This window comes from Urocitellus parryii, chromosome 2 (assembly GCF_045843805.1).
Source record: "Urocitellus parryii isolate mUroPar1 chromosome 2, mUroPar1.hap1, whole genome shotgun sequence".
Classification (NCBI taxonomy): domain Eukaryota; kingdom Metazoa; phylum Chordata; class Mammalia; order Rodentia; family Sciuridae; genus Urocitellus; species Urocitellus parryii.
Window position 1 is genome coordinate 9,579,136 of NC_135532.1, and position 22,608 is coordinate 9,601,743.

The 22,608-nt window shown below is 37.4% G+C and overlaps 1 protein-coding gene across 3 annotated transcripts in view; it reads left to right on the top strand.

Annotated features, from left to right (window-relative positions):
* Positions 1-22,608, top strand: part of Fgf14 (fibroblast growth factor 14) — a 629,845-nt gene that overhangs the window by 454,608 nt on the left and 152,629 nt on the right. For 2 of the 3 annotated variants that reach the window (XM_026399828.2, XM_026399836.2), the window contains exons 2-3: positions 15,526-15,636; positions 22,191-22,294. In XM_026399828.2, the coding sequence (XP_026255613.1) occupies positions 15,526-15,636; positions 22,191-22,294 (215 nt within the window). The remainder of the gene's footprint in view (positions 1-15,525; positions 15,637-22,190; positions 22,295-22,608) is intronic. The other variant, XM_026399842.2, reaches the window with a different exon arrangement.

Sequence of the window (22,608 nt, forward strand, 5' to 3'; positions counted from 1 at the left end):
TTCCTCAAAACGTTGCTCTGAGGATGAAATAAATTAGTAGAAATAAAACAGTAGTTTTTGGCCTAAAGTGTGTGCTCAGGAAACGATAGCTCTTATTCTCATTGCTCTTGTAATTAATTTTGGAAATTATCCTTCTACTTTTGCAGCTGGATTGTTTTAGGACCCACATTGTACTGTTGGCCTATCAAGGCTAAGGAAAATTAGAGTGATCGGCTTCGGCTTTGAGTTCCTCTCAATTTACAGCAAACAGCCTGGAAAAAGTAGATGCTCAGTACTTGTCTGCTAAATGACACCTGGAGATAGAGCATGGGAGGACTCTTTCTCTTAGCTTCCAATGTGAATGGATTTATTCCTTTAGCTGTATTGTAGAATTTTAGTGATTGATGTACTATAAAGGGAATTGTTGTAAACTGCTATTCATTTTGAGCCTTAGTAAATAAAAATGGTGGAGTGGCACTTCTGGATGATGGGATATGCAGAAGTCTTGGGTTTTCAATATGTTTATAGCTCAGTATCATCCTTCATGGAGTGCTTGTGTTGAGTTCCAGGAAGTTTTTACTCTTTATAGCCAATGGTTTAGTGTTTTACTTCTTTTGTTGAAAGTGTCTACATCTATTTCCTCAAGTATATATCTCTGAATAACTTCTCCTTTCCACTCCTTACCTTGCTATTCTGGTAGCTCTAGAGGGAGTGGCATTGATTAAAAAGAGAGTTTGCATCACTGCTCTCTCCTGGAGCAGCTAGGAGGGGGATATCTGGGAGAAGATCTTAACTGGAAACAGGCCTCACATACCTTCCTTACAAGGGAGGAGCATTGAAATACTCATGAGTACGCTCCCAGTTTCCCATAGAGTCAACTCTACCCATTGAGCAGGGGTCACTGAGTAGTCCTACCTATGAACAGGCCAAAAGAGGTCTGTACCACCTCCAAAATAGTTTCTCAAACTCAGGAGCTTCAACTTTGGAGGTAGTTATTGGGTTTTGTCATGTGCAGTTATATTTTTGAGTTCATCTACTGAACTGCTTATTTACTTAGCAAAACATATTTAGAGATATGCTTCCTGGCCCTAAAACAAAATGTAAACTGGGCACAGTGGCACATACCTGTAATCCCAGCAGCTTGGGAAGCCGAGGTAGTAGGGTTGACAAATTCAAGTCCAGTCTCAGCAACTTAGTGAGACCCTAAGCAACTTAAAAATATTCTGTGTCAAAATGAAAAAAAAAATAAGACCAACCAAACAGACTGGAGCTGTAGCTCAGTGATTAAACACCCCAGGGTTCAATTACTGGCACCCCCCAAATTAAGTAAATAAACAAGTGAATAAAAATAAGTTCTGAAAACACCCTTTTCTCATATTTTTTTCAAGTTTACTGTTCTACTCTGGAACTTAAGAAACCTAACAAAATTAAATGTCTGCTGTAATTCTTATTTTCATAGTTAATGCAGTATCCTGATTGCAGCATAACTTTCACAAAAAAGCTTTTGCTACAGACTTTTATTAAATAATAATATACCTTAATTTTAATGGGTGCCCCTTGATTCTTTAATATCACACTTTTTGTCATGCTGATCCTGTATTTCAAACAATGTTAACAGCAGGACTGCAAATTAAAATGGTCTGCTCTAGGTCTGACTGGCTGTGAAAATTCCATGAAGGAGTCAAAGAACTATTGTTTTTCAGCCTCCTTCAGTTTAGGGAGTCCCATTTGTAGTTTTTGAAAGAAGTGAATCACACTGTGTAGTAATTCAGCTGAGGGTAGTAAGTTTACATACTAAATTTAACATATAGTATCTCAAACCTTGGGCTTTTTTTCTATATCCTTACTGATTTTGTATTTAATAAATAAATAATTTTTGAAAGTAGGAGTTGGGATTTTTGACCTCAACGTTAGATTTTTCTCCTTCCCCTTGAAGTTCTGTCGAGCCATGCTTTCAAAGCTTTCAGTAGATGAAGAGAGTCAGGATTGGTATTCGCTCTTCATGGATTGACTCCTTCATCATTATGAATTTCTCCTCCCCTTTTACACACTGGAAAAGTCTTTGTTTTGAAAGCTTGTTTTGTTCTTTAGCCACATAGTTTGATTCTCATTAGCATGGTATATTGTTTTCTATCCTTTAATAAGTATAATTTCAGAAGTTCTGACATATATGCATGTGTATATAGTCATGATAGTCATGTGCCACATAATGACATCTTCATTGATGGGCCATGTCTCAGACGATGGCCCCACAGGAGAATATCACTGAATGACAATTTCGCATCTCATTTCATGTAAGTGCAGTCTTTGATGTTCACACACAATGACAAAATCACCTGAAATGCACATCTGAGAGCGTATGTCATTTAATGACCCATGGATCTGTCCAGACATGTATGTACAAGCATGTGTGGATATGACTCTTGCACCATGTGCAAAATTCCGAATAGGTCCATCACCCCAGAAGTCTTCCCAAGCCCTTTGTGCCCCTTGGTCTTTCAACTCTCTTTCCTCTGTCCTTCACCAATCTCCAGTTTCCATCTCAGAGAATATTATGTAAATGGAATCACGAAGTAGGTGTGATGTTATCTAGCATGATTAGTTCTTAATTTCATTCATTCCTTCTTGGCTGAGTAGTGCTTCATGGTCTGTATAGATGAGTTTCCTTATCCATTCATCTGTTGATGAATCTTTGGGGCTATTTGAATAAAGCAGCTGTAATTATTCATGCATGTGGTTTTATAGAGACATGATTTTATTTATTTATATTGGTTAAATATCTAGGGGAGTAGAATGGCTGGATCCTGTGGTAGAATATTGTTGAACTTTTTAGGAATCTACAAACTGTTTACTGAAGCAATTGAAATTGAAATACCTTATACCCCACTGCAGTGTATGAGACCTCCAGTTCACCTGCATCCTTGCCAACAACCATTCCTCTTAATCTTCATCATTCAAATATGTGTAAGAATTGTAGTATTAGTTTTCATTTCCCTAATGGTGAGTGATATTGAGTTTTTAATGCACTACTTTGTCATACATCTATATTCTCTGGGAAAATTTCTGCATAACTATTTGACATTTTTCTAATTGTGACCTCTGTTTTCTTATTATTGAATTTTAAGTCTATATATTTGAGGATGTAAACTTTAGTCTGATATAAAATATGCTAATACCTTCACTCGGTCTGTGTTTTGGATTTATATTCTGTTCTCTTTTTGAAGAGAAGTTTTGAATTTTTAGGAAGGTCAATTTATTAATATATTCTTTAATGGACCATGTTTTTGGTGTCCTATCAAGAAATAGAACAGGTTATACAATTCCAGAATCCTAGGAAAGAATAAAAATATTGGTCCTGTTATTGAAAAGTGATTTAGAATTTCTAGAGCATTAACCAAGTGTATATGGACAGTACATATTTCAGTATAGATTGCAGGTTTACATTTGTCTTCTTCTGATATTCACACCATCGCCTATACATTTTACACATGTTATAAATCTCACTTTAGGTTGCTATTAATTTTGCTTAAATAGTCAGTTTTTAAAGAGATGTAAAAAACAAGAAAAATATGTATCTATTGACATGTGATTTTTCATCTCTAGTGCTTTTCTTCTCCAGTGCTTTTAGTTTAGATCCACATCTCTATATATCACGTCCTTGTTCCTAAAGGACTCCCTTCAATATTTCCTGTAGTGAAGGGTTGATGAAGAAAAATTCTGCTCTATCTGAAACATCTTTATGAGACCTTTGGTTTTGAATGACATTTTCTTTATTTTATTTTATTGATTTTTTAAAAAAAAATGACAGTGGAATGCATTACAATTCTTATTACACATATACAGCACACATTTTCGTATCTCTGGTGGTATATAAAGTATGTTCACACCAATTCGTGTCTTCATACATGTACTTTGGATAATGATGTCCATCACATTTCACCATCCTTGCTAACCCCCTGCCCCCACCCTTTCCCTCCCACCCCTCTGCCCTTGAATGACATTTTAATTGGTCTAGAAATTTGTTATGACTTTTTTTTCTTTCAGTATACTAAAGTTTGCTCCTTTGTCATCTTGCTTGAATTGTTAATTGTTAACTGCTAACTTCCTCATCTCTATTCCTCTGTGAGCAAAATCACTTTTCCCCTTCCTGGAGGTCAGGGAAGAAGCCAATTGCCTGTTTAACATGGGTTTTGAAAACTTTGATTATTATGTGTCTTGTGTCAATTTCCTTCATGTTTTTTATTCTTGTGTTTATTGAGTTTGATTCTTTGGGCTTATTGTTTTCATCATTTGAAATGATTCCAGCCATTGTTTCCTCAATTATTTTCTTCTTTCTTGGCTCTCCATATTTCCATCTGTAAATTCTAATTAAATATATCCACCTACTTGAAGTTACCCCCAGGCTCCCTGAGGCTCTTGATTTCTTTATTCTTTTTCCCTGCATTTCATTTGAAATAATTTCTTCAGCTGTGTTTTCAAGTTCACTGTTCCTTTTATGCAATTAATAATCTACCATTAATCTCATCTAATATATTTATTAATATCCAAATTGCTGTTTTTGTTTCTAAAAACTCTTTCCTGGCCAACTGTATGTCCTCTAAATCTGTACTTAGTTTTTTAAAGTATGGAATATAGGTTTAATAACTGTTTGAATGTTAATGTTCTAACACCTGGGCTGGTTCTGGGTCATTTTGTTAACTCTTAAAATTTGTTTTAATTAGTTATATATGACAGTAGAATGCATTTATGCACTTTGATATATCATACATAAATGGGATATAATTTCTCATCTTTCTGAGTGTGCATGTTGCAGAATCATATTGGTCATGCTGTCACATATATACATACACTAATAATGTCTGTTTCATTCTACTGTCTTTCCTATCCCCACATCCCCTCCCCTCCCCTCCCATGACTTCCCTCTACCTAATCTAAGGTAATGTTATTCTTCCCTAGTGACCCTACCTTATTGTGAATTAGCATCTGCATATTAGTTTTGATTTCCTAATTTTATTCCTTGCTATGGGTCATTATCTCCTTGCTTCCTTACATTTTTAGTAACTTTTTTTATTGGGTTCAAAATACTTTGAATTCTATCTTTGTAGGTGCTGAGTACTTTGGTATCTCTCTAAATATGTTTGTGATTCTCTATGTCATTACTTGGGAACAATGACCTCTTTCTAGGTCTCATTTTCAAAACTTGGCAGGTGAAACAGACACAAAAGCTTGGACCAAGGCTGATTTTCTCCTACTACTGAGGCAAGATCCCTATTTGCTCTGTTCAATGCTTCAAAAATTGGGATTGTTTTTTCAACCTGACCAGTTTCCAGTCTTACGTGTATCTGAGGCATACCCATAAAACTCTTGGATCATTCTTCTCCCAAGCAGTAGTTTACTCACAGGAGTTGATGATCAGTATTGGTTGAATACTCATGAGGACCCTCTGCAGATCTCAGAAATTCTCTTCAGTGTTCTGTAAACTACCTTCATTTTCCCAGATGCTGGGCTTCAATTGGTCAATGTAGAGAGTCCATTGGACTCCCCCTGGCATTGTCTCCTTTCTCCATGCACTGGAGTCTCTCATAAGGCTTTCCATTCACACACAAGGGGGATTCTACCTCTTTGGCTTCCCCGTCTCTCAGAGGCTGCTGTTTTCCATTTCTGATGTTCGGAGTCGTGCAGTATTCAATTTGTTGTTTGTGTTGTTAGGTGTAAGAGGTGACTTCTGGCCCCTGCTAGTACATGATCTAAAGCTACTTAGTCTTTTAAGAAAACGCACAGTTATTATATTCTCTAAGAGGTGGTAATGGCTCATGTAACATTCACATTCTTTTTTTGTTATATTCCCAGTACTGAAATTTATTCATTTGCCATTTGACGAAAATTATTCACAGATATCATTAGTGCTCTTGCACTTTTGTTTCTGGAGCCATCCAGGTGCATTTGACTAGCATCAAACTTTAGGAAGATGATGGCAGAAGACAGGATTAGTATTCATCACATATAATTGTATCTTGTATTTTTTTTTTCAATTTTTTCATCAACTGTGACCAAAAGACTCAACATTAACAGCCAAAGAGTAGAAAACTTTTATTTTGGCTCCTGGCTGCGCAGGTGTAGTCCATGACCCATGGACTCCATAGCCTTGGGCCCCAGGTGAGGCAGAACATCATGGAGGGAGACCCCCGAGGAAATCTGCTCAGAACCTGGCAGCCAGGAAGCAGTAAGAGCTCTGCTCACCAGGGACAAAACATAAACCCCAAAGCTCGGCTCCCCAGTGACCCACTGCCTTCAGCCACACCCTACCTGCCTATAATTACTTCCCACTTAATCCATGTCAGTGTATTAATTCTTTGATCAGGTTATACCTCTTGTAATTGAATCATTTCATCTCTGAACATTCTTGCATTTTCTCAAACATGAGCTTTTGGGGAACACCTCATATCTAAACTATAACTGTATTATAAAGGATATAAAGTGTCTTTTGTGTTGAGCAGCATGAAAGAAGAAGATCATCTGTTAAAGGATGTAATTTTGGCTACTCATATGGCAAAGTTAAACCTTTTCCCTTTCTGCTCTGTGTGTATGTGCGTTTGATTACAATGACAAGGTACTGTTATTTAAACACAACTTCTGAGGATTTCAAAATGGTACGGTTTCCTTCCAGGATAGGTCTTTCCAAAGGAAGTCTGCAGCATTATTAACACAGTGGTTTTCTTGAAACAACATCTTATAAAGAGGAAATAGAAGGAGGTCATTAAATGTTGAGTGGCTGTCTGAATAAGCATGGAATATTCTGGTTAATTTAACCAGGAACATTTATTAGTATATGCTGATGGAAAAATATTGATAAGAATTTGAACATTTCATTTTCCCATCTGAAAATAAAATACCAAAGTATATAGTGAGAGTTAAAAAAAGCCTTTGAATAGCAATTAAACTTAAGTGTCTCACATTCTACTCACATAACAATAGCATTTGAAAATTTAAACAAAATGCCTAGCTATTGGCTTGACCATCTAAGAAATATCTATGGTCTCAGGTAGCTGGCAGTGAACTCTTTCCTAATATATATGCTAGGATAAAAAAGAACATATTAAAGTTCCTCAAAGCAATCAAGCCTTTTAGAATTTGGTGTCACTGACATATTAACAAGGAATCTAAAGGTGAATGCTGTGCTTGTATTTGTGAATGCTGCGGTCACTCACTAAGCAGCTCATCAGGACTGTGAAGGAGACAGATCAGAGCATCCCTAGGCATTGGCACTTGTGTGTTCTAGAGAGAAGCAAATAGAGTCACTCATCCTCCAGGACTCCCCGGTGTAGCAGATAATCAGGAAAGCTTTCTCTAGATGTCATCGTAATAGTGGGTTGACTTGAACCCCAAATGTTGCCCCAGAAGAACATGTTTTTTGACTTAAATATACACAAGAATTTTGTGTATTGTCATCTTTTGCAAATATATAATTGATATTTTACTTTTTCTGAACTTAGAGCTGCTTTCCCACTGAGCTAAATCCTCAGTCCTTTTTATTTTCTTATTTAAAGACAAGGTTTTGCTAAGTTGCTGAGTATATTGCTAAATTGCTGAGACTGACCTTGAACTTGCAATCCTCCTGTCTCCGCCTCCCCATGTTGCTGGGATTACAGGCATGTGCCATCGTGCCTAGCCTATAATTAATATTTATGATTTAATTTTTAATTAATTACAATTTAGAAGGAATAAATTAGTGGACCAAATCACAAAACATCATATGACACAATTATTCATCTTTGTTAGTGGTTAACAAATAAGGTTGATCAATAGATCCAATATTTTGGCTAATTCTGTATTCTGTTAGGGGCCATGGAAGTTCTAATAAGTCTCTAATGGGCTAAGATCTCACAACTAGAGATTCTTGATAAGATATATTTTTTTTTGGAAAAAGGTGTTATTTTAGCTAAGTGCCAAAGATTTCCTTCCCTCTGGAACTTATAGACATTGGATATTTGAAGACCTAGTGCAAGTTCAATTCTGAAATCCTTAAATACCACTGTTGGGTCTGTCCTTGGAGCTGAGGGCCAGATGTTAAGCAGGATTCTTGCTACCTAACATTCCATTAATGATCTCTCAAACATTTTCTCCTGCAAGGGGTTTTACCCACAGTAAGTATCTTAATATACCTAAACAAGAGGGAATTTATTGACCACAACAGTTTTGGGGAAAAAAAAGTCTAAAGTTACAGGCATTTCCATTTATTCTCACTCTTAAATAATAAGATAGAAAAATAACACATTTTGCCTTGAAAGCCACTTTTAAAAGAAATTCTTTTAAAAACAGAAAGTGAGTTCCTACAGTAAATACTTATGAAGCATCTGTTTTGTGACAATCATAGTGACTGATTATTTTGAGTGATGTAGGATGCAAATTATGGAGGAATTTATAATATTTATAATTATAATGTTTAAATATAATATTTATAATAAAGGCCTTAAGGCTCACAAACTTAACATCTAACTTAAAGACATTGCATTGGTTCTCTTCTTCTCCACTTAATAGATAGTAGAGGGATGGAGAAGTGTGAAACCTTCCTTATCCACCACAAGGGTCATGGCCAAAATGCCTATAACAAAAGGTAGATTAACAAGAAAAATGCACAACACATTACTTAATCAGCATTCAACATGGTATGGGAGCCTTCAGAAAGGAAGACCCAGAGGTCTGGGGAAAACTCTTCTAATGTTCCATGAGGATTGGACAGCTGTGTACAGATGTGACTTGACGAGAGGGTTGAGCTGAAGGCAGTAGGCTTGGGGAGGGGAGACCCAGGAAAGCCTCTCTGTTCAGGGTCTTCTCGGCCTCTCTGCATCATTCCTGTTTTCTGGGCAAGGGGGCAGAACCCCTCTGGAATGAAGGTCTTTAAGAGAGAGGGGAGAGCGTGACCTTTTTATGTTTTATGGCATGCCCTGGGGCAGAGGGACTTTAGTTCCTGGGACTCACCTTGAGAAAGAGAAAGTCTAGTTTGCACGATTCACTCTGAGGGAGGAAAAGGGGTAGGAGACCAAAGAAAGGGTGAGAGTAGGTGAGAGAGATCTTGTTTCTGAGACTTCCAGTCTCCTTTAGTTCAACACACTCAGCCTGTCAGAGTGCCATGGGGTTTTGGTTTCTGAGCCCCAACCACAGCAAGCTATTTGAGGGCAAGAATTAGTTTTTATCTGGTATTCTACCCCTCGTGCCGCAGGTGTAGGGTTCTGATAGGCGGAGCAGGGTGGGGGGCCCTGCTAGCTCCAGGAACAGCAGTTGGATTTGAGCACAGGGAACTGTACCTTGGAGGCTGCATGTTGGGCGAATCCCCGAGATGACTGGAGCAAGACTCCTAGAGGAAGAGGGCTCTCCAGGTCACCCTGACCCTCATCCTAAGGAGTGACAGGGAGATGGTGCCATTTTCCTGTGACTTTGGTTTTCATTTTCATTGGTGTCCTTACCCCACCCTTTTATTTCTCAGCCCTTCAGAAAAGCTCCTGGATGTGGTTTATTTCTGTGGTTGGATTATATGATAATTTATAGCTTTGGGCAAACTATTCACAATACTATTTTCTGCTATGAGGGGTGCCAAAATCTAATTAGATCTGCCACATTTTTCCCCACAGATGACAGAGTCTTAACATTGTTTTTACCCTGTTACAAAAAAACAAAAGTGTACATTTTTTATAGTTAATAGAAGAGTAACATTTAAGAACCTACACGGATACCCAATTAGTACCAAGATTTATGTATACATAAGCACAGTATCTATGATGTACTATATTAATGTATTTTCTATTATGATATATATATATATATATATATATATATATATATATATATATCACATTGTACATATTTCAGTTTAAGTAATGACTAAAATGTGCACATCACTTGGTGCTTTTTCCAGATTTCTCTTTTGCAAATCTGTGCATTGCATGAAAACAATTTATGACAGTGATGGATTTAATTTAACTCACTTCTGAGACAGTGATTGTTTTAATTGAAAACGTTGGATGTTTTCCCTGTGTATCTGAAGGCAGTTGGACTGATTTACATTTTTTTTTTCAGTTCTGAGAGTTGAGGGTAATATATTATGAATCATCCTTTTTTTCTTGATATGAATGCACACTCACTTTCATTATTTCTATTTTAATTAATAGCAGAGAGCATGGTTGGTACAGAATTTCATGCAAGGCGTATCTTCAAGACATTTTTTAGAGGAATGAATTGGCACAGTAAATAGAAAATAAAAGACAAAACTGGAGGGAAAAGAGAACTAAGACAAAGAGGAGAGGCTGAATTTTTGTATTTTCTTAAGTAGAGCAGAGATTTTAAATACATAAGGTGTTTTGGAAAGAGAAGAGAGAATGCTAGTGATTTCATGAGTTGAATACATTTTGCATTTTCTACATGGGTCAGTGTAGGACTGAAGACATTAATTCATCTTTTAGTTATGAATTAGGGACCTGAGTTGTATATCAGCATTGAAATAAAGCATTTGTTTTTGCAGGGTTTCTATTAAATTTAACTTGAATAAATCATACAAGCCTCTTTACCCCAACAGTTTAATGAAAAATGTGAGCATGTGCCTGGATGTGAGTTTGCTTCACACTTGTCACATTTTCACTTTTTTATATCCCAAGGCATAGTGTTCATTTAGGGTAAGGATCTATCATTATATACATATTGATTACCTTAACATGTTCAGGCTCTTTTGGCTGACTTCATGTTCGATCAGAATAGATCATTATTTTTTTGTTAGTTGTTTGTTGTGTATTTGGTTTAATTACATAATCCAGAGGGGAAAATTTCCTCTTTGCTATTTGCATGGTTTGCTTTTGCTAATTTTAGAAGCATCACCTTCAATCCATTTTATCTCTGTGGGATACGTTTCTCTTAAACTATCCTACCTTTAAAACTAGGAAGCATAACTTATTAATATACTTACCCAGGAGCCCATAAACTTCAAGAGATGGCAAAGTACCCATTGGAGACATGACGGAAGGCCAGTGTCCCTAAGCAGCCCCTCAGAATTACAGGATGATCCAACCTGTCTCAGGTACTTTAAGGACCTGATGTATCATGTGACCACCTGAAGAAAACCATGTCATTCCATGCATTAAGTAATTAGCAAAGCTTAACTTTGTTCTCCTTTTTTGGAGCTGATAAACCAGCAGGAATTTTCTGTTGTATTTTCACATTCTGCAATGGCCCTCCTTGCCCACCGCTTGGACACCATTTCTCCTGAGGAGTCTGCTTCAGTGATGGTTGCTCTTGTGGGTCCTGTTTGTGCAGGCAGTTGTGTGAGATCCTCTTTGTCCCTCTTTGACAATTTTTCTCTCACAGGGACATAAAATAACATGTTGGTGAGTTGTCCAGCATATATTATTGCTGAAATTGAGGCTTTCGGTGGAATGAGAGGGCGAGGGCTGCATCTTTGTGGTCACAGTAGCTCTAGGAACTTGATTATACCTTTGCCTATGGCACATAACTCATGTGGCTATTTTCTCCATAAACTGTGCATAAAAATAGACTAATAAATGGAACCCTTGGAAATTGAACCAATTGCTATAGCTGTAGTATGTACTTTTGGTTATTCACGTGTATCACTGCATGCTAATAGTACATATGAAATGCTATTTTCATTCATTCTTCATCCAAGTCATTAATAGGTTTTTATTAAAACCTCTGCATTTTCATTGGAAAATTAATATGCCCTCACAATAGAAAAATTAGCAAATAATAAAATGTTGAAAATTAAGTATTCCAATTACCATAAAATACAATATACTTATCATTTTGTTGTATTCTTGCTCATATGCTTTGTACAGTACTTTTACTCTGTCATGCTCGTGTTATGTACACTTAGGTTTTACACAAAGCTTTATGATACTTGGGATTTATGTTTAAGTTAGAGGTCTGGAAAGTGCAGCTCCCTGGTCAAAGTTGTGGATTGTTTTAAGGTTTTGTTGTAATTGCCATCTAGGGTTTTCATGTTATTGTGGTTTTTCACTCTTACCAGCAATGTATGAATTACTGGATATTTTATTACCCCCTTGGTAGCATTCATTCAACAAATACTTAATGCACAGTTCCTATTCATTCAGACTCTGGAGATGTAATGATGAAAAACATTACACATTTCAACTTTCTCCATGAAATTTACACTCCAGTTTGTGAGGCAGCTGTTAATCATACAATTACACAAATAGGTATTACGATCACGAGTTGTAAAGCAAAATACTCACATCTGTTCAATAGCAGAGATGGGTACATGGAGGCAAATTGTTTGCTTTCTGTACTTGTTAATGTACTTAGAAGGTTTCAAAGTTAAATAATTTCTGATGTGTAAAAAATAAGTTAAACTTATGATGAACTGGCCATAAAAGCACCCAGCGGAAGAACATGCCCTTGTCAGAGGGGTCACAACATGTCCCCATGGAAGTGAAGTATTGGTGCACCCAGACTTGGATAAGAGTAAAAGGAGTTTACTAGGTGCATGCTGGGGGGTGCTGGCCTGCACAGGAGTGCACGGAACACTTATGTGCAGGTAGACATTCTGGAGATAGTGAGGATAAATTATGGGATGCTTGCAGGCAACCACAGGGACCCAGGTGAGGCTTCATGGAGGGGATGGGTGTGGCAGTCAGAGACCAGGCCAGCAGAAAAGATGGGGCCTGATCGCTGGGGGACATCTGCATACGTCATGGGCAGTGAAGAGTCACTGTGTATTTCCAGATCTGATGGAGCACAATAGGCAGGTGCAGGTGGGAAGAGCACCACAGAGAGGTAATGAGAGGCTGGCCCTGAGAACAGGAAAATGGAGAAGAGGGAGGGCTACTGTAAGAAGCATCTGTAGGGGACAGCAACTCATCAGGTGTGGTTAAAAACCAGCATGACCTTCAAGGGACTGACACCATTAACATAAATAGTACGATCAGGAGTAGAGTTGGTCTTGGCTGGAGGTGGTGGAAGGGGGGGAGTGCAGATGCTAGTGGAGGAAGCTGTAAACTTACAGTAATCAAGCTTCAGGTTTGGTGAGGGTTCCAGGGGATGCAGATTTATTGGTAATGCAGCCAATAACAAAGTGGAGGGGACCTGATTTTTAGGAACTTTAATCCTTTTTAATCTTTGCACTATGATTTTATATCCCACATTCACCTCTGGGTACGTAGGATCGGAGTACAGGCGTGGCTACGGCTCTCTTTGAAAGAGTGGAGTTTCTGTTTTACTTATTTTATTTTTATTTTTTAAATTTATTTTATCAGATTGGCTTCCATTTATCTTAGGTTATTAAGAGGTTTTGGTTTAATCCTTCAGTCTGTGGAGGCCACATTCTATGGGCAGGGCCCAGAGGTGGGTGTTCACGTTCACCCTCCAGCCCAGCTCTTCTGAGTGCTGTGCCCTCTGTCTGGTTACTTAATTTCTCATTCTCGGAATCCAGAATGGAGGTGTGGTGAGGATTCCACGAGTCAACCACGGAATATTCTTAGATCAATGTGTGACCCCCAAAAGAACTCAATCTCGTTGTGATTTTTACAAACAAAAATGCAAAGCTTAGTGGAACTAGATAAATCAAAATTAATCTGCTTTTCTCATGTAATTAAAGGAAAGCTCAAAACACTTTTGCTTTATTTTTAGTTTCTTAACAAATGAGGCCTGGCCCAAACGTGCTCTCTGTGTAACGTAGGGCATCTATGAGCAGGTCCGCACCGCATCTTCTTACTGCCTAGCCTGATCAAGTAACTCTGGAAGACTTATGAGCAAAAATATAGGATTATTTAAAAATAAGTGATGTCAGAACCTAAAGGTTCAACAGAAAAATCATCAGCCTCTTAAGTCCTCTGTGTTCCATGGCAATCAAGAAATTCTCTCCTACCTTTTTACTTTTGGTCTCTTTCTTGCTACCTATTTTCAGAAAAGACAATAAATAAGACAGAGCAAAAATCAGAAAAGAAGTCTTCAGTAGACAGAGTTTATAGCCACTCAAATCCGGCTGGGTAAGATGTAGTAGTAACAATTTTTCACTAATGTTCATGTTAGAATTAAGTGATTTTGAAGTTATATAGTACAGAATGAGGAACACATGTAACTCAAACCTATTACACACTGAGGTATTTTCTTTTATCATCCTAGTCTTAAAAGCATCTATATCCTGACATGTGTGTTCAGGTTGCTGTGATGTGGTGCTGCTTGAGCATTATTTTCCAGAGGTTCTTTCCAATTTCATACGATCAATGAAGCAAATGTGTATCATGCATAGAAACAGTTATTGGATCGTGTTTCATTTCCCAAAGTCTCACCAAAGCCTGAGGCTGTTCTATTTGGGGGCAGCTATGCATTTTTTTTTTTGCATGTATATTGCTGGTGTCCCCTTGTTGTGTGTCTGCTGCTTCTCTGTGGATCACAAGAGGCTGGTTTCACCCTTCAGGAGTGTCCTGCTGTTTGACAGTCCGATCACATTTGCATATCCCATCTAGCTATTGTAGAGAGAAGCCAGTTGCTATGGTGAGGATTATGATGTTCCACACCAAATCTAGTCCTGAGAAATCTAGGCCTTTGAAAAACCACATGCAAATATTTATTCTCAAAGATACAGTGGCCCTTTGGGAGGCAATGGATTACTAGCCTGGTTACTTTTTCTGTGAATCATCAAATGAGAAGTTCAAGACTTGTGATTTCCCTTTTTGTGAATCTAAATTTCCACTGCCCTCTACAAAACTATATATTTTGATCAAGAGTCAGATTCTGTTTTGTAGAACTTTACTGTCTCTTTTGGTTAGGTACATAGATAGGTTTATCTGTCTAATTTGTCCAGAATATTGCTGTAGCACTGACCTCCCTGTGTAGGTTGGTGCAGTTGGTTTTGTATTGTTTTGGTGTGTGTGTGTGTTTGGTGCTGGGGACTGAACCAGGGATTGAACCAGGGAGCTGCTCGTGATAAGCACCTGCTCTGTCACTGAGCCACACCTGCCCTCCCACGTAGCTTTGCTTGTGCTTCATCTCAGTTTACAGGTACAGTGTTCCATTCTCCTTTGCAAGTGTCTGGCCACCACAGATCCCTCCATGCATGGAGGGCAACCCTGGATAAAAGGGGATGTTCTCTAAACTGGGAATTTTTCTAAGAATGTGTATTAAGCATTAGCATAAATTTTTAAAAGAATACATGTTTATCACATTTGGGGACTATTTGTCATTTTAAGTAAAAGGAAAAACTCCATTTAAAAGCCTTTTAAAAAAGTTTCTTAGAGTTACAGCTTTGCAAAATCCCTGCCATCTTGAATGATAATATTAAGTTACATTGTAATTTAAAGCAATAATTAATACCTTCATTAGTTTAATAGTTTAAGGAATAAATTAAACACAAATATATTAGTTTCATAAAATGCCATATTTTCTTTACCTTCTATGATTCATACTTCTAGACATAGAATAAATATGCTACTGTTATATAGAATGTCCTGTTATTACTGAAAAAGAAACAGAAAACAGTCTCCCTTGCCACGTGGTGAGGCTCATGACCCTCTGTTTGCCTTTCAGATCCCCAGCTCAAGGGTATAGTGACCAGGTTGTATTGCAGGCAAGGCTACTACTTGCAAATGCACCCCGATGGAGCTCTCGACGGAACCAAGGACGACAGCACTAATTCTAGTAAGTGACCACGCAGGCCACCAGCCAGCACGGTTGGGAGAAGATGCACTGCTGCTTCCGTGACATTTTAGAGCTTCCTTTGCAAAAGTTTGGTTAGTTGGTTCAGTTTTACAAATGTTACACACTAGAGTGCCAGTATAATCTTACTAAAGCCACACGGATAAAAATACTAATGCAGAAACAAACGAAATCTGAGACTTTAAGGTAATTGTAAGATGATAATCTCAGGTTTTTCACAGTTTTCCAGACTCTGGAAGTTACTGTTACTTTTAATTTTATTATCACAATAGCCAAGTAAGTACACTAGTGTATTAAGATGAAAACTGAGTATGTGTTTCCTCTGAATATACTATTTTATGAGGCCTGCAGCTTCTCAATGATACCTATGGAAAATTCAAGAGCTATAAGGATTAAGTTGTTGTAAATGATAGAAATATAATTTTTCAGATTCTTTGCATTTAACAAGAACTCTTCCTTATGAAGAGGACATGTAGGCTGTATACCTCTAAACATATTGAATCAAATTTTAACCACTTCATGGTATTGGGTCCATCATTTTACTAAAAATCTCCCTAGTTTCCATTGTAATCGTGTCTGTCCTCCTTTTGCTATTTTACTATTTCTTTGTATTTATCTTGTCCTGGTATGTTGTGCCTTCTTACTCAAATGCGTTTTCCTTTCCCATATTCTGTTTATACTGACTCCCTCTGACACACCTCTTACTGCTCATGATAGTGAAAAGTAAAAACTGTTATATTAGAAATATTTCATCGTAGAAAATGTTACTTGGTAGGAGTCGATGTGCGTCTCACCACCCATTCATCATTAGTTCTTCATCTATGGAAGAACATCATTCTATTACAGGGAATTGGCATAGACAGCATCAGATGACAGGCACTTCATTTTTTAAAATATACTAATAATTTAAATAATTTACCCTAAATAATTGTATTCAGTAACACTCATTCTGAAAGAAGCTCATGATATAAAATAGGCTAATTTTTATGTTTGTTGTTTCTACTTGAAATATGAATATTTTTTCAACCATTATGTTTACTATTTTAGGTTTTGGCCATCTCTTCACTTTTATTTTTCTCCAACTTTTTTTTGATTTAACTTTGTCTCCATTTTCCTTCTTTCAAATTTCTGATTTTTTTCTCTTTATGTCCATTCTATATCCTGTTTTAAAAAAAATATTTGTTCTGTGTTTTATTATTACTTTATTTATTTTTCTTTTTAAATTTAGGAAAAGGAAAAGTAAAAATCCAGGCACAGGGAAGCTTTTAATTCATAAGAGCTTTGTCAGAAAACGTTGTTCACTTGTTAAGATTTTATCAGTAGATGGGACCTTTGAAGATGATCAATACTTCCTGTCTTTGACCCAGAAAAGACAGCAGGTTTTTGTGGTCAAGTTCGTGCATATGTGTCTGCTCCTTTCCTTTCCCATCTGTAACTCTGTACCCATTCTTCCACCAAGAGGCATTTGCTCTGGTTCATGTTTTACAGCGTTGTGGGTCATGGAGCTTAGGGATTTGTGAGTTTCTATGTCCTCACTGTTCTCTGGCTGTCCTTGCCCAGAGTCTAATAAAACATAAGATCTTGTTCTCCATAACTGCACTCACTTTCTGAGCTATGATGTTTTGAGTGATGTCATCCATTTTATGACAAGAGTTTTCAACAAAGAAGATGAACCAGAGCTATAGAAAAATGCTGCTTCATTGGTCTGCTTGGAAAAATAATTTTCTTCAGGACAAAAGTTTTATGAATTTTCCCCCAGCTTCTTTCTCTTTTAGAAGAGAGGTGTTTGGGGAGGCAGTAACACCAAATTGTTGACCCCTAATGATGAGAATCAATATCACTTTGAGATGTGTCAAGTAGACATTGTCTTTAAAGAGCATATTGATTGGGAATTGAATAAGCAGCACTGTCATTTCAGAATTGGGAATGTGCTGATGGAGATAGCATAGACATGCACATGCAGTTGTAGACCGTGAGACACAGAGTTGGAAAGATGAGATAATCATAGATGCTGCCTTCTGCTCTCTCAATGCCTGTGGCTTTTCTTTCTGCATGAAATCTGCCCTCGATGGAGCAAGAAACACTAGGTCACTTCTGAAAACTCCTCTGCTGGGAACAGTCCTAAGAAAGACAGGACAGGAGGTCCAGAGAAAACACACCAGAGCCAAATCAAGGGCCCCCGCTCAAGGAAGTTCAATTCCTATGCAAAGACCTGGCCCATCACTCCCTTTGCTGTATTTTATGTGCACTGTAATCCAGTTAGGTTAGCTGTGTTATCATTTCAACATTTGCAAAGACTTAAAGGAGGTAAGATAAAGATTCTCTCCTTAAAAGGCTATTCAAGATTTATGATTACAAAATTTAATAAAAATTGGCAGGATTATAGTAGATTTATAAAAGCAATGGGAATTACCAATTAACTCTCCTTTTGTGCACTATCACGTTTCAAAATTGAACACCACCATTTCTAGGATGAATTTTAAAATTGTCAGAGACTTCAGAGAAATTGTTAGCATTGAAAAGAATTTTTTAAAAAATAAGTATGTGCACTAGAAATGCTGACACCTCCATACAGATATAACACTTAAGCTGAGAGTTTTTTCTCATGGAGTCTCTAAGTACAAGCCAATGTACAGCTGCTAATGGGAGCACAGCCTGCTTGGTTTCAGGAGGGGGGTAATGCAGTGATTCATAATCATGTTTTCAGTTTTTGATGATTCTGAACATAAACCAAGGACGTCATCCATAAACAGAAAAAATAATGAGAAATAACCTAAAACCCACCCAGATATGTCCCTAAAAGTCAACAAATGAAAAACTAAGGGCTTGAACCTTGAAATCTTTATGATTTGAGTTCAAAACATTTTCTACTAAATATAGAATTATTTGGAAAGAAAAATCAGAACCTGCCTGCTAAGGTGCTTCTGTAATTTCAGATGAGAAGAGGCAAAGGGGCTCCTGGATGGTGCATCCCCACGCCCCTGTCCTCCCAGGGTTCCACCCTGAGACCCAGAGGTCTCTAGAAAGGAAAAATGGGAGAAAGTCATTGATGACGGGTATATGGCCCTATAGGGAAGATGCCGTAGCAAAGACTGCTTGTCATTTGAATGTGAGCATTCAGGTGCCTACATGGCCACAGTCCTAGAGGTGTATCCCTGCAAAACTACCAAATGTCAGTATGACCACACACCCTGTATTTTATTTTATTTTTGCTTTAATCTCAGTATTATCTTTTTTATTGATTTTTTTAAAATAAATGACAGCAGAATGCATTACAATTCTTATTATACATATACAGCACAATTTTTCATATCTCTGGCTGTATATAAAGTATGTTGATAGCAATTTGTGTCTTCATACTTTGGATAATGATGTTTATCACATTCCATCATCCTTGCTAATCCTCTGCCCGCTCCCTTCCCCTCCCACCCCTCTGCCCTATCTAGAACTCATCTATTCCTCCCATGCTCCCCCTCCCTACCCTACTATGAATCAGCTTCCTTACATCAGAGAAAACATTCAGCATTTGTTTTTCTGGGATTGGCTAACTTCACTTAGCATTATCTTCTCTAACTCCATCCATTTACCTGCAAATGCCATGATTTTATTCTCTTTTATTCCTGAGCAAAATTCCATTGTGTACATAGGCCACATTTTTTTTTTTTTATCTATTCATCCACTGAAGTGGTTTTTCCTCCTTCCTTGTTTAGTTTTGGGGATGACGTGGATTATTTTTCTGTGTTGTTAAACTTCTTTTTACCCATTATCAGACTTAATAGATGCTTAATGGTAATATATATATTATATTATTATATATTATATATGCACTAATATTTATGAAAATATCAAAACTTCTAAAACAACCTCTCTCTGCTTAGAAATGCCCTGCCACTAAATTTGATGTATAAACATTGTCATAACACCCCACAGGCTTTAGGATGGCCATTCTTTACCTGAACTGTGTTAGGCTCAGTTGAGGAGCTTTCTTAATAATATTAATAACAACAACAACAACAATAACAAAATCCTTAAACCCTAAAGCCACTCCTAGGGATTCTGATTTCACTGGTCTGGAGATGGGCTTGGTCATTTTCTCATGTAAACATGGCCAGTTTTAATGTTAAGACGGGGTTGAAAACCACTGTTGTGTAGAGGCTAGATTATTCCACAGAATGAACAAAGTTGCAGGATCACCTTCGTTATTCTTTATCCCCTAGGGTTTATACCATTGATTTATAATGGTATAAAATTCCAAAAGAGCAGAAAATTCTAATTCTTAATTAATGTATCTGTGTTTTTCACTAGCTCCCCAGCCCCATCACAGTGTGTTCTGATAGTTCTCCACATTGTGGTGTTTCCATGGATTCTTCTCTTATTGTCTTCTGTAAATGATAATAAGTTTATAGTTTATAATTCAGGTTTCTTCCAAAATTCTGGGGAAAAAAATAATATTTTTGTTATGGTTTAAAGTATATTTCTAGAATTTTTCTCTTTACCACACCACATTATTTTGGTGAGTTCATGATGCACTGGCCTTCTAGAATTATACTATCTGCCTTACATCAAATATATGGCACTTAAAATACCACTAGAAGGATGAAGGGTGAAATAATTAGATTTGAGTCAGGTTAGAATAGTTTGCATAGACAGGTATATGATTATGTTTTACCTTAAAATTTTGCATACAAATCAGTAATGATTTTACAGTTCTTATCCTTTCAAAATGTAAGGGAGATGATACAATTCAGGTTTCCCACACAAGAATGAACTTGGCTTTCTCCCACAAAGAAGCTACAATTGTAAGGTACCTCCTGATACCTAACAATACCACCCCATGTTCAATATTAAACAATAGAAAATGAGCAAAAGAAACCTCTTTTTCCATAAGGGTATAATAATCCTCAGAATCCTATGCAATACAGCCTAACTTCAGTTTGCATAGTGAAAACGGATATACAATGAGTCATATGTGTATGTGTACCCCAAGCATTCTTCTAGGGTGAGTTTCTGTGGCCATGATGTGCTATTTTCCTTTCATCATTTGTTTAATGCAGACATGTTGAGGCCTCGGGAGCAGTAACATGTAATCATTGGAAGACGGGGTGTGTCTTTCTCCACCCTATTAGGCAAAAACATGTCTCCGAGAATAAAACAGAACACAGTGTTAAAGTTTTTAAATTATGCACTGAGTAGACCCTGAGAATGAAGTCAAAAGCCTACAATTTTCAAGTGATTTGTCTTTTGTGGAAGAGAGTCAAAGGCTTAAAGTTAAGACATTTTACTTAAGCATTCACTATCGCATTTTAGTGCTTGCGATGCCAGTTCTTGCTTGGTCTTATTGCTTGGAATTAGATTTGAGTTAATAAAGACCTGAGAAGGCATAGATAACAGCACTGTGGATTATTAACAGTTCTCTTATAAATGTTTCTACAATGAAATCTTTAACATCATCAAGCATTTATCAAATTAGAATATGCTAGAAAACTTACTAAACAGTCATGGAAATGCATTAAGGGGTATTAAGACTTAAAAACATCAATGATAGCATTGCTAACTACACTGTGGGAACATATATAAAAACACTTTACTAACAAAGGAAGAAACAAAATAGTGAGTTTTTATCTATTAGGTGGGAAAATCTGAAAACTGTTTTAGTTAGCTTTTTTGCTGCGGTGACTGATGACCTGGTAAGAGCAATTTTAAGGAGGAAAAGTATATTTGGGGGCTCACAGTTTCAGAGGTCTCGTGGTCCATAGAGGGTTGACTCCTTTCCTCAGGCCTTTTATGAGGCAGAATCTCATGGTGGAAGGGTGTATAGACAAAAGCAGCTGAGGACATAGCAGGAGGAAGAAGAGAGAAAAGTCCACTCAACAGGACAAAATATAAACCCAAGGGCATGCCCCAGGGACCCACCTCCTCCAGGCACACCCTACCTGCCTTCAGTTACCACCCAGTTAAGACCTATCAAAGGAGTAACACTGATTAGGTTAAGGTTCTCTTAACCCAAACATTCCACATCTTGGCAGATCAGATGCACATCGTTTCTTGGCTTTGCTGGTATATCACATTAGTTCTGCAAAAGTAACTTGGTTTTGGCGTTACCTTTTTAACTTTGACCTGCACTACACTGCAATGACCAATCACACCTTCCCTATGTGATAGATGGGAATAACCATTCAACCTGGACTTTTGAAATCCGGCCTTCTGAGACTCTTCACAGCTGATGTCTTTTGGAATCCAATGGTGTCAGATGTTGTGATACTAGAACCATAATTACAGGCTCAGTTCTGCCCATTATCCCACCAGTTCTTCAGAATGCTGCAGGCAAGAATGCTAAGAAGACTTATAAATTGGAGCTGCAGCGCTAATTTTACCCACAGCAGAGTCTTCTTCATTATAAACGGAAATAAAAGTTACTTAATTGGAACATCTCAGATAGTAGCAATAAAGATATTTCTTAAGTAAATGAGCAAGATAAGAGTTGTGGGTTGCTTCCCCTCTTCCTGCCCACTCATGACGGATGTTTATCTTTCCAGCACTGTTCAACCTCATCCCAGTGGGGCTGCGTGTCGTTGCCATCCAGGGTGTGAAGACAGGGTTGTATATAGCCATGAACGGAGAAGGTTACCTCTACCCATCAGTAAGTAGCATGCCAAAGATGCTGCCAATCATTCTGCAGCAGCAGCAGCAGCAGCAACAAAATCCAGAAAATTCTATGGGTTCTGCCATTTCTGCTTTAGTATTTAAATTTAAAAGGCTATCGGAGCTGTTTCCTCATTATTTATCAGTGTTTGGTAATGAGTATATCGAGAGGAAGAATAATTTTAGATATTGAAGTGACTGTTTGCCATATTTTCAAAAATGCACTTGTCTTATGGATTTTCTTGCAAAATTTTTTAAGTTCTTTCCATGCATTTTCTTTTGTATTAATTTATTTTTAATTGACATAATAAT